General features: G+C 43.3%; 1 protein-coding gene across 3 annotated transcripts; it reads right to left on the bottom strand.

Annotated features, from left to right (window-relative positions):
• Positions 1 to 2,041: 2,041 nt before the first annotated feature.
• LOC126995412 (uncharacterized) lies at positions 2,042 to 12,579 on the bottom strand. 3 transcript variants are annotated; one of them, XM_050854925.1, is made up of 7 exons: positions 12,476 to 12,578; positions 10,960 to 11,094; positions 10,586 to 10,811; positions 7,102 to 7,273; positions 6,029 to 6,177; positions 4,936 to 5,196; positions 2,042 to 3,362 (listed from the first exon to the last, which is right to left on the bottom strand). In XM_050854925.1, the coding sequence occupies exons 2-7, from the start codon at positions 11,091 to 11,093 to the stop codon at positions 3,012 to 3,014; spliced, it is 1,293 nt and encodes a 430-aa protein (XP_050710882.1). In that variant the 5' UTR covers position 11,094; positions 12,476 to 12,578; the 3' UTR covers positions 2,042 to 3,011. The 3 variants fall into 3 exon arrangements, with proteins under 3 accessions (XP_050710882.1, XP_050710883.1, XP_050710884.1); XM_050854926.1 differs by having other exon boundaries at positions 12,445 to 12,545; XM_050854927.1 differs by lacking the exon at positions 2,042 to 3,362 and adding an exon at positions 3,373 to 3,511 and having other exon boundaries at positions 12,476 to 12,579.
• Positions 12,580 to 12,698: the final 119 nt, after the last annotated feature.

The raw sequence follows: 12,698 nt of genomic DNA, 5'->3' as shown, positions 1-12,698 counted from the left end.
TGGAACACTGGACGAAAGAGGAGACCTGATAGTGTATAGGAACTGGAACACTGGACGAAAGAGGAGACCTGATAGTGTATAGGAACTGGAACACTGGACGAAAGAGGAGACCTGATAGTGTATAGGAACTGGAACACTGGATGAAAGAGGAGACCTGATAGCGTATAGGAACTGGAACACTGGAAGAAAGAGGAGACCTGATAGTGTATAGGAACTGGAACACTGGAAGAAAGAGGAGACCTGATAGTGTATAGGAACTGGAACACTGGAAGAAAGAGGAGACCTGATAGCGTATAGGAACTGGAACACTGGAAGAAAGAGGAGACCTGATAGTGTATAGGAACTGGAACACTGGACGAAAGAGGAGACCTGATAGTGTATAGGAACTGGAACACTGGACGAAAGAGGAGACATGATAGTGTATAGGAACTGGAACACTGGACGAAAGAGGAGACCTGATAGTGTATAGGAACTGGAACACTGGACGAAAGAGGAGACCTGATAGTGTATAGGAACTGGAACACTGGACGAAAGAGGAGACCTGATAACGTATAGGAACTGGAACACTGGACGAAAGAGGAGACATGATAGTGTATAGGAACTGGAACACTGGACGAAAGAGGAGAGCTGATAGCGTATAGGAACTGGAACACTGGAAGAAAGATGAGACCTGATAACGTTGTAGAGGAATACAAGTGGAATTTAAGTGTTGGATAGAAATGTTTTAATGGAGATGGAAGGGAGGAGGCAACTAAGAGGACACAGAAAGAAATTGAGAAAGGAGACTTGCTTAAAAGACCCAAAGAAGTTCAGTTTTCCATACAGAAGTGTGGATACGTGGAATGGACTAAGCAAAGACATTGTTGAAGCGGGAAGTGTCCATAAAATGAGGGAAAAGCTGGAAGATATAGATTGGGAGACAGGACTGACCAAGCTTGAGCTCAGGCCCTGTATAATACATAGAAGAAGAAGAAGAAGAAGAAGAAGAAGAAGAAGAAGAAGAAGAAATTAAGATGAACACACACACATACACACACACACTAAAGAAAATGCTCTAATAACTCTATTCTGTTCTTTTTCCATTACGCTTTTTTTTTCACTTCTTAACTGTTGGCTGCCTCAATCATATTTTTTTTTAATATTAATTCAAAACAATTTAGTTATGATCACCCTTCCTTAACCTTCCTTCCCCTTCCCTCCACTTCCTTCCCCTTCCTTGCCTTTCCTCTCTTCCTCAATTCTTCCCTTCCCTTCCTAACCCTTCCTCATCCTTCCCTCCTCTTCCTTCCCTTTCCTCCCCTTCCTTGCCTTTCCTCCTCTTTTTTAATCTTTCCCTTCCCTTCCTACCCCTTCCCTCCCCTTCCTTACCCTCTCCTTCCCTTCTCTTCCTCACCCTCCCCTCCCCTTCCTTACCCTACCTTTCCTTTCCTCATCCTTCTCTCCTCTTCCTTACCCTTCCCTTCCCTTCCTTACCCTTCCGTTCCCTTCCCTTCTTCCCCCTTCCTTCCTCTTCCTCACCCGTCTCTCCTCTTCCTTTCCCTTCCCTTCCCTTCCTCCTCCTTCCTTCCTCTTCCTCACTCTTCTCTCCTCTTCCTCAACCTTCCCTCCCCTTCCTCATCCTTCCCTCCTCTTCCTCACCCTTCCCTCCTCCTCCTCATCCATCCTCCCCTTTTTTGCTATGTGGTATAAGTAGGTTAATAATGGCTACTTCCAACATGCTATACTTTTTTTGTTAGTAATAGCATAGGTCAAATCAGCAGAGTGTATTTGTATGTATGTATGTATGTATGTATATGGAGCTCAGCAAAGGCAAAAAATAGTTACGTAGAAGCTCCCATGTTAGTTTTTGAGTTCGTAACCACCGACGTCTTCTCTGTAATCTCTTGAAATATGGATGCAAGACTTTATAGATATTCAATTTATTTATTTTTTTCAACTAAGGATTTGAAATATGGAGGAAAGAAATGATAGATGTTCAACTGATTCAACATTTCCGTTTCTTAGTGAGGGTTTGAAATATGGACGAAAGAAACTAAAGGTATTCAACTGATTTAACTTTTTATATATATTTACAGGTTATAATCAGATGTAGCAATCCAGCATTACTACAGCAACACAATTTCTGCCTCCTCCTCCTCCTCTTCCTCTTTCTTTTCTTGTGTTATTGTAATATTTCTCCTCCTAGAAAAGTATATTCGTAAATATTTTCATATCCTATTTTCTCTCTATTCCATTCAGGAGCAGTGAGTAGCAGGCTTTTTTATATATTTTTCTTCACACCCTTGAACTGTCTCCTTAGATGTAAAAAAAAAAAAAAATAAATAAAATAAAATAAAAATTCTTGCACATCAATATCTTTGCCTTTCTAATCTTCCTCATTATCTCCTCTTCCTCCTCCTCCTCCTTATCTTCTTCTTCCTCCTCCTTATCTTCTTCTTCCTCTTCCTCCTCTTCTTCTTCCTCCTTCAGCAAACTTATCAACTGAAACTTCTCATACCTTTTCCTTCTTTTTTTCCTCCTTTCTTTTTTCATCAACTATAAATCTCATATTTTTCCCTTTTTTTCCCTCTTCTCCTCGTCCTCCTTCCTTTTCTTATCAACTATAACTTCTATATATTTTTCCTTTTTCTTCTTTTCCTCCTTCCTTTTCCTCCCCTCAGAAAGTCTTTTATCATCTGTAACTCCTATTTTTCTTCTTCATTCTTCTTCCTATACCTTCCCTCCCCTTCCATGGCCTTCCCATCCCTTCCTTATCCCTCCCTCCCTTTCCCCATCCTTCTCTCCTTTCAACAAACTCATCTCTTTTTCCTTCTTTTCCTTCTTCCTTCAGTAAATTTATCATTCACTAAACCATCTCTTTTTTTTCCATTTCTTCCTCTTCCTTTTCTTCCTCCACCAATTCTTCTTTATTTCCCTCTTCTTTCCCTTCCTCCTCTTCCTCCTCTTCTTATCTACTGAAGCTTCTCATTTTCCTCTTCTTTTCCTTCTCCTCCTTCCTCCAAGCCTTTTCTCTATTTAAACACCTCCTCCTCCTCCACCTCCTCCTCCACCCAATGTACCTCTCCCACCTCCTCTTCCTCCTCCTCTTCTTCATATCCTTGCCGGCTTGGAAGAGCGGACAACATCTCCACCTCTCTGTTCTTACTCCTCTTCTCCTTCTGCTGCATCTGCTTATATCTGCTGGCCCACTGCTGGATGTCCTTGCTCCTGCCGGTGGTGTAGAGGGGGTGGGAAGTGCTGCTGCTGGGCTGGTCAGAGGAGGGGCTGCTGAGGTGATGGTTCGAGTCCCTTCCTGGTTCCTCGTCAGGTGGTGTTAGGTGCCGTCTGTGGTCTGCTTTTGCCCTGCTCATGTTCTGCTGGATCTGAGGATGAAGGGGAAGGTTTAGTATAGGTTAAGGGGGATTGGATGCTTTGGGTCTGTTTCTCCTCCTCCTTCTCCTACTACTGCTACTCCTTTTTCCTCCTCCTTCTCTTTCTCCTCAACTTTGGCCCTGCTCATGTTCTGCTGGATCTGAGGATGAATAGAAAGGTTTAGATGTTAGTTAAATGGGGTTGGATGCTTTGGGTCTGTTTCTCCTCCTGCTTCTCCTACTACTGCTACTCCTTTTTCCTCCTCCTTCTCTTTATCCTCCTTCTCCCTCATCAACTTTTGCCCTGCTAATGTTCTGCTGGATCTGAGAATGAAGGGAAAGGTTTAGATGTAGGTTAAGGGGGACTGGATGCTTTGGGTCTGTTTTTCCTCTTCCTTCTCCATCCACAACCCCTACCAAAGCCTTGTCAAACCATCACCAGACTCAAAACACTACCCATGGCAATACTAACACCATTACCTCTACCAAAGCCTTGTCAAACTATCACTAGGCTCATAAAGCTACCCCCCATGGAAATACTACTAACACCACAACCTCTACCAAAGCCTTGTCATACTATCACTAGGCTCATAAAGCTACCCCCCATGGAAATACTACTAACACCACAACCTCTACCAAAGCCTGTTATACTATCACTAGGTTCATAAAGCTACCTCCCATGGAAATACTACTAACACCACAACCTCTACCAAAGCCTTGTCATACTATCACTAGGACCATTAAACTACCTCCCATGGAAATACTACTAACACCACAACCTCTACCAAAGCCTTGTCATACTATCACTAGGCTCATAAAGCTACCTCCCATGGAAATACTACTAACACCACAACCTCTACCAAAGCCTTGTCAAACTATCACTAGGCTCATAAAACTACCCCCCATGGCAATACTACTAACACCACAACCTCTACCAAAGCCTTGTCAAACTATCACTAGGACCATTAAACTACCGCCCATGGAAATACTAACACCACAACCTCTACCAAAGCCTTGTCAAACTATCACTAGGCTCATAAAACTACTCCCCATGGAAATACTAACACTACAACCTCTACCAAAGCCTTGTCAAACTATCACTAGGACCATTAAACTACCGCCCATGGAAATACTAACACCACAACCTCTACCAAAGCCTTGTCAAACTATCACTAGGACCATTAAACTACCCCCTATGGAAATACTAACACCACAACCTCTACCAAAGCCTTGTCAAACTATCACTAGGACCATTAAACTACCCCCCATGGAAATACTAACACCACAACCTCTACCAAAGCCTTGTCAAACTATCACTAGGCTCATAAAGCTACCCCCCATGGAAATACTAACACCACAACCTCTACCAAAGCCTTGTCAAACCATCACCAGACTCAAAACACTACCCATGGAAATACTAACACCACAACCTCCACCAACGCCTTAGTACATGTGTGTGTGTGTGTGTGTGTGTGTGTGTGTGTGTGTGTGTGTGTGTGTGTGTAAGACCCGAAATCTTTAAGAATATGGACCTCATGCTCTTCCCAACCGTACTCTTGCTGGCTTAAACTACCTGAAGACTCACCATCTTATATATTTTACTTGTATTGACGCCAAGCACATCCCCTCTCATGATAGGAAGATCTTTGGGTAGGGTGACAGTAGCAGCATCAGCAGTAGTAGTAGTAGTAGTAGTAGGAGTAGCCACACTTTCTACTTCTTCCTGCTGTGTCCAAGTCTTTGCGATCATCAGAGCATCTTCAAAATGGTCCAACTTCTCCTCCTCTTCCTCTTCCTCCTCTCTCTTGTCTGTGTCTGTCTGTCTGTCCAAGTCCTCGATCGCTGCCTGAAAGAAAATAATATGTGGGTGGATTTCTTTATCTCTCTCTCTGTAAAGGAATTTAATATAGAGGGTAAGACGTATATTCTTTTTTTTTTTACATATATTCACATATTTAGATTCTTAATATTTTTTTCTGTTTTTCTATTTGTCAGATGTTCCTCTTTCTTTATTTCCTTCCTTCCTTCCTGTTTCTGGTTTCTTTCATCCACCTTTCTTTCCTCCTCTCCCTTCCTATTTTCATTCCTTCCTTCTACTACCATCCCTCCTTCCTTCATCACACTCCCTTCTTTATTTTCTTACTTTTACTGTTTCTTTCCTTATTTCCTTATTTCTTTTCACCCTCCCTTCCCTTCTTCCTTTCTTTCTTTTCCCCATCTCTTCCTTCCTTCCTTTCCTTCTTCCTTTGTTCCTTCTTTTCACTCTCCCTTCCTTTCCTTTTATTCTCTTTCCCTTCCTTCCCTCCTTTTTCTCTTTCCCTTCGTTCCTTCCTTCCTATCTCCCTTATTTTCACTCTTCCTTCCTTCTAATCACCATCCCTTCCCTCCCTTCCTTCATTCTACCTTCCCTCCCTTCCTTCCCCTCCTCCCTTCCCTTCCCTTCCCTACCCTATCCTCTTCCCATCCTTTCCTTTCCAACCTCCTTCCCTCCCTTTCTTCCCCTCCTCCCTTCCCTATCCTCCTCCCCTCCCTTCCTTCCCTTTCTTCTCTTCATTTTCCCTTCCCTACCCTCCTCCCTTCCCTTCCTTTACAGTGTTTACACCCTCCTTCCCTCCCTTTCTTCCCCTCCCTTCCTTTCCTTCCCTCTTCCCTTCTCCCTCCCTCCCTTCCCTCCGTACCTTCAGTTTTGGGGGGAGCGGGGTGGTGGTGGTGGTGGTGATGACAGAGGCTCGGAGGTGATGAGAGGGGTCGGTTGGCTCAAAGTCATCACCATAGTCCGCCAAGGCAAGCAACCGCTCCACCTCCTGCAGCTTGTGGTGGCGGTCATCTGTGGTGGTGGTGAAGTGGTGGTGAGGTGGTGTGTGGTGGTGTGGTGAGGGTGGTGGTGATGTGGTGGTGGAGGTAGTGGTGGTGAGGTGGTGGTGATGGTGGTGGTGACAGTAATTAGGATTGTGAATATAATGCTAGAACTCTCTCTCTCTCTCTCTCTCTCTCTCTCTCTCTCTCTCTCTCTCTCTCTCTCTCTCTCTCTAAGATGTAATACTTCCACTCTACAATAGTTTAGTCAGACCCCACTTGGAATATGCAGTACAGTTTTGGTCTCCCCACCATGCAAAGGACATTGCTAAATTAGAAGGTGTTCAGCGTCGGTCAACAAAAATGATCCCTTCCTTGCGCAACAAATCTTACGTAGAAAGGCTTTCCACCCTTAACATGTTCTCTCTTGAGAAACGTCACCTCCGAGAAAAACTTATCGAATGTTTTAAAATACTTAATGGTTTCACGAATGTAGACAGATCAACATTGTTTATGATCGATGACACTTTGCGTACGAGGAACAATGACGTAAAACTCAAATGTAGACAAGTAAATTCAGACTGCACCAAATTTTTCTTCACCAACGTTGTAGTGCGAGAATGGAATAAGCTCCCACCATCAGTGGTACAATGTAACATGAATGACTCCTTCAAAAACAAGCTCGACCGTCACTTCCTTCAACTTAATATTAACTAGAGTAGAAATACAACGTTTTGGAGCCTTCTGATTAATATAGAAACACTTAGGTTTAAGGACAGATCACCTAGTCTGGACCATGGGGTCTGTGTGGTCTGATTTTCTATGTCTATGTAAATCTCTCTCTTTAACCTTCCCTTCCCTTCCCTTTCTTACCCATCTCACTTTCACACTTTCTCTCCTCCTCCCTATCTTTCTATTCCTCCCCTCCTCCTCTCCCCATCCCCCATGTCCTCACCCCTGAAAAATCTAATGGGCGGGGAGTGTCCGAGCAGCCTTAGGGAGCTTATCTGGTGGCGTATCTCCCTGGCGTGTCCGTTGAGAAGCTCGTCCATCTCCCTGTCCTGCTGAGGCTCCCCGCTGGCCATCCAGTACACGTTGACACCCCTCAGGTCAGGGTGAATGCGGACCTGGGGAGTGGGGAGTGAGGTGAGAGGGGGAAGGTTGTGTGGAATAAGAGGGAGGAGAAAAAAGGGAAAATAAGTTGAGTGAAGAAGAAAGTGGGGAGTGGTGAGTAAGGAGGAGGAGGGACAGGAATAAGGGAAGAGAGGGAGGGGAAGCAGGCAGATGGGAAAAGTGATTTGTAAGGATGAGGAACAGGAAAAAAAAGGGACAGAAGTGAGGAAGAGGAATAACATAGAGGAGGAGGAGAAGTGAAGTGGAGCATGAAGAGGAATAAGAGGAAGAGGGACAGGAGTGAGGAAGAGGAAGGAAAGGAAAAAGGTAGCTGGTTAAAGAGTAAGTGAAGGGATGAAGAAAAGTGTGAGGAGGAATAGAGGGAAGAAGGGACAGGAATGAGGGGAGGGTAAAAAGGTAGCTAGTGAAAGAGGAGGAGGAGGAGAAGGAGAAGGAAGAGGAGGAGGAGGAGGAGGAGGAGGAGGAGGAGGGACAGAACCGAGGTAAGAGGAAGAAGGGAAATTGGTAGAGAGTGAAAAGTCAGAGTGAGGGATGAGGAGGAGTGAAGTAACAAATGAAAGTAGGAGGAAGGAATAGAAAAAGGAGAGAAATGCACAGTGTAAGGAGGAATAGGAACAAGATTAACCCCTTGATTGTGGATTTCCTACCAGAAGACATCACCAAGCTACAGAAATGGAATAAAAAGTGTCTGCCACAATTCAATGAAGAAAAATGTACAGTCCTGCACCTTGGGAGGGGATATCCAGCATACCAATACCACATGGGAAACACTCCACTATCCACCACAGAGGCAGAGAACATAAGAACATAGAGCACAGGAGTCCAAGAGAGCGCCGAGCCGGTAAGCCTGTCACAAGCAGCTCCTTTGACCCTGTCGCTCCGTGTCTACCCTAATATAACTTACATGTCCATATCTTTGTCAAGTCTGAATTGTAATTGTATTGGCCTCACCACATGACTATTAAGCTACACCACCTTTCCACTAACCACCACCACCCTATATCCTGTCAATTTTGAATCTGTCAGTTTGATCTGAATCCCGTTTCTTAAACCCGTTACTTCCTACCTCGGTTTCATTACCAACAAACCCTCCCTGTCTCCCTTATTAAAGCCCTTCATCCTTTATAAACCTTCGCCTTTGTCTCCACCTTACGCTTCGCCTTTCTAGAAAATGCTAATTTTGTTGAGTCTTTTCCTAGTATGGCAAGTTCTCAACCCTGAATCATCTTAGTCATCCTCTCTGATGATTCTCTAACATTTGATATCCAATTCTATGGTAGAGTATCAGAACTGAGCTGCATAGTCAAGATGAGTTTTAACTAATGCTAAATATAGTTTGAGGAAGACTTGGGCTCGGGTTATAGTTTCCTTCGCTTAAATCCCAGTACCCTATTAGCTTTATTGAAATAAATTTGCTTGAATGCATTTGGCATGGAATCCTAAAGACCTCAGTCCCTTTTGGACTCTGCTTTTGAACCTCTACACATTTAAGTTTAACTTATGTGAGTAAAGATTCTTATTACACTCAGAACCTTGCACTTCCCTACATTGAGCAATTGAACTCCATCCTCCATTTCATATTTATCCATGTATCATCCTTGGTCTGCATCTCCTATTAATTCCTAATTTACCGTCTGAAATTTTCATAATTCTTGGTATCATCTGAATACAGACATCATTTTCTACAATCAATTGTCTAAAATATCAGATAAAATACCATTGATAAGACTCTTTGCTTCCATGCCCCCACCGCACCACTAGTAACACATCCTGAACAGATCTTTATGGCCTGTGCTTTAATCTTTGCAGTCGCCTTGACTTCCCTTTGTCAACCCAGTCTAAAACGTGAGCTCTACTCTCCCCATTTGTTAATTTAAGCACAGCACTCAAATACAGAACTTTGTCAAAACAAAATTACAAAAAGTCACAGACCTACCTTTTGTGAACCCATTCTGTCAACAGCTTTTATTAGAGATTGGTGAGAAATGACCTGCTGAACCCCTGTATTATTGTTGCAGCAGACTCCCTATCTAAGTATGTTAAGCTAATTGGTGTTCAATGCTAGACGTTCCTGGCTATATACTCAAAATCTCCCCTATATTGCTTCCACTGCTGAGCTGCATCAATAGCCCCCCCACTGACAATCTCCCCTTTTAAAAACTTAGATCCAAATTATATTATTCCATTTACAAGCCCTCGGAAATATATTGTCAGGATCTGGAATCATAATGCCAAGTGGCTATCTCTCTTATATACTAGCTCCTTTAATACCTGTTATATCACCTTTATTTCATCTGTTCTCATCTACACCTGAACTCTTATCATTATAGTGGTTCGATGCTCCTGTGTGATTTCTGAAGCCATCACTGCCTAACCCTGCCCTCATTCCCTGAACTCTTTCTCCGTAATGTCGTTAGGTCCTCAGAGTAGTCAATTTTCAAATGTGTTTTGTTCTATAATCATGAGCTCAAGCCCTTAGGATTACTTTTAAGGTTTCATTTCTACTTTTGTCTTTTAGTCTTTTTGAAAATGTTGTTAGTTTTCTTATTACATCTAGAGCATCTGGCTACTTTGATCTCATATTTCCTTTTTGTTGTTTTTTTGTTTTCTTGACTTTTTAGTAGTGATTGCTGTTTTGTCTCATTTCTAAAGATCATTGTTTCCTTTTCTTTATGATAAATGTTTTGTATTCTTTTCTTAGGAGTAGCTATTACTCTTGTTAAACTACTGTCGTGTTGTTTTCTTTATGATTCTCCTGGCTCTCTCATATATTTCTATTTTCGCTGAATCCCTAAATTATCCCTGTTTACTCTACTATTACTTTCTACCTGGTAAGTAGTTTCTTCTTCACTCTGGCTCTCCAAACACTGGGTATCTTTCATCCCTTGCCACCCAGCCTAAGTAATCTCGAACTTGGATTCTGTTGATCTATTTCCTAACTCTCCGCCCACCTCCAACTCAACTCGGGGCTAACATTATTGGTTGGGACTAAGTTCTATCACCTCCAACTCCGTAAATAGTAACTACTATTCACCTTTCCTAACTCTAATATGTTCAATCCTCTGGTGGGGAGTCAGGTCAATATTGCATATCTTCCAGTCTATATTCCCTATACCTTCTTAATCCATTATCTTGCATCATCCTCATTCTATAACTGGGTCTCAAGAGTCTAAAGTCTCTCTATATTCTCCCTAATTAAAGAGACATTTCTCCTGGGACTATATGTTACCAGGCTACCAGTGAAAGCCAAATCCATGCCAGTCACAGTGGACACGTTAACCCATCCCCTTCCATCCCCCCCTCACCTCCGACAGCTCCAGTCCTCGGCCATACAAGTCATTAGCAAAGTCCCCCATCGAGAGGATTTCCGATATCTTGTTGAGGTAGACTTTGTTGAGCGCGCGGAGACGAGGCTCGTTCTTGGGCACCCTCTTCATCTTGCCGCCCTCTCCCCCTCCCCCTCCCGACACCACTGAAGCCACTGCATCACCCGGCTTCGGAATGGCTTCATGTGTGTGCCATTTCCTTTTGCTGTGGGGGTAGGTTAGGTTAGGTATAAAACTTAAGCGTATGCAAATAAAGTCAGACTGCAACAATCTTTTCCTTTACTTAATGAAACAAAACTTAAGTGTAAACAAATAAATTCAGACAACCAAATATTTCTTCACCCCTCACCCACCTCTTCTTTTTGCCTTCCTGCAGCAGCACCTTTCGGATGACACTGTGGGAGCGAGCCACTGGGTAGCCACCACCACCGCCACCCACCACCATCACCGCCTTCCCGCCCACGGTTCTCACCCCCGCCAGCATCATCCTGTATAGGGGTTAGGATTGTCAGGTGTGTGTTTGTGTGGGAAGTGAAGGTGACAAGTAGACAAGCATAGTTAGACATACTATCTATATATAAGAATGCATATCTGAGGTGGATTTAAGTTTTATGGATGTGAAGGATGAATGAGGGTGAATGCGAAGTTGAAAGGACTGAAGGGGACTGACAAAGGGCCGAAAGGGCTGAAAATAGGCTGTAAGGGTTGAAAACAGGGCTGAAAGGTCTGAAAAAAGGGCTGTAAGGGTTGAAAACAGGGCTGAAAGGTCTGAAAAAAGGGCTGTAAGGGTTGAAAACAGGGCTGAAAGGTCTGAAAATGGGCTGTAAGGGTTGAAAACAGGGCTGAAAGGTCTGAAAAAAGGGCTGTAAGGGTTGAAAACTGGGCTGAAAGGTCTGAAAATGGGCTGTAAGGGTTGAAAACTGGGCTGAAAGGTCTGAAAATGGGCTGTAAGGGTTGAAAACTGGGCTGAAAGGTCTGAAAAAAGGGCTGTATGGGTTGAAAACAGGGCTGAAAGGTCTGAAAATGGGCTGTAAGGGTTGAAAACAGGGCTGAAAGGTCTGAAAAAAGGGCTGTAAGGGTTGAAAACAGGGCTGAAAGGTCTGAAAATGGGCTGTAAGGGTTGAAAACTGAGCCGAAGGGTTTGAAAATGGGCTGTAAGGGTTGAAAACAGGGCTGAAAGGTCTGAAAATGGGCTGTAAGGGTTGAAAACAGGGCTGAAAGGTCTGAAAATGGGCTGTAAGGGTTGAAAACAGGGCTGAAAGGTCTGAAAATGGGCTGTAAGGGTTGAAAACAGGGCTGAAAGGTCTGAAAATGGGCTGTAAGGGTTGAAAACAGGGCTGAAAGGTCTGAAAAAGGGCTATAAGGGTTGAAAACTGGGCTGAAAGGTCTGAAAATGGGCTGTAAGGGTTAAAACGGCTGAAAGGTCTGAAAATGGGCTGTAAGGGTTGAAAACAGGGCTGAAAGGTCTGAAAATGGGCTGTATGGGTTGAAAACTGGGCTGAAAGGTCTGAAAAAAGGGCTATAAGGGTTGAAAACAGGGCTGAAAATGGGCTGTAAGGGTTGGAAACAGGGCTGAAAGGTCTGAAAAAGGGCTGTAAGGGTTGAAAACAGGGCTGAAAGGTCTGAAAATGGGCTGTAAGGGTTGAAAACAGGGCTGAAAAGTCTGAAAAAGGGCTGTAAGGGTTGAAAACAGGGCTGAAAAGTCTGAAAAAAGGGCTGAAGGAGGCTGCATGCGAAGTTGAAAGGACTGAAAGGGGCTGAGTAAGGGCCAGACAGCCTCCTCTTAACAAAACACTATAGACCTCAGATTTCAGTGGTAGTATCTTCCTATTAAGTACCTAATAAATGTGTTCTTGGTTGATTTCTTACGTGATAATAATAATAATTCACCGCCCGCTCCCACTTCCTGATTTTGGTCCTGGTCTTGGTCTCTTTGTTTACACTTTTTATATTTTTTTTTTGTTTACATTTCTTCTTTTTTTTAAACACACATTTGTACAACAGCCATACAAGGAAGACACAGACGAACACCTAGTTGACATATTACTACTCAAAAATAGCAATAAAGAAAGTGAGAAAATAAAAAGAAGGA

Source organism: Eriocheir sinensis, chromosome 8, assembly GCF_024679095.1.
Source record: "Eriocheir sinensis breed Jianghai 21 chromosome 8, ASM2467909v1, whole genome shotgun sequence".
NCBI classification, from domain to species: Eukaryota; Metazoa; Arthropoda; class Malacostraca; order Decapoda; family Varunidae; genus Eriocheir; species Eriocheir sinensis.
Note: the sequence above shows the minus strand (reverse complement) of the source record. Positions and strands in the feature narration are given on the sequence as shown.

Excerpts from the sequence above, each read along its gene's own strand:
- LOC126995412 (XM_050854925.1), bottom strand. The coding sequence starts at position 11,093 with ATGATGCTGGCGGGGGTGAGAACCGTGGGCGGGAAGGCGGTGATGGTG. Across the intron at positions 7,274-10,585 it reads GAGGACTGGAGCTGTCGGAG|GTCCGCATTCACCCTGACCT; the intron begins GTGAGGGGGGGA and ends CCCACTCCCCAG. Across the intron at positions 5,197-6,028 it reads CGCTCCCCCCAAAACTGAAG|GCAGCGATCGAGGACTTGGA; the intron begins GTACGGAGGGAA and ends ATTTTCTTTCAG.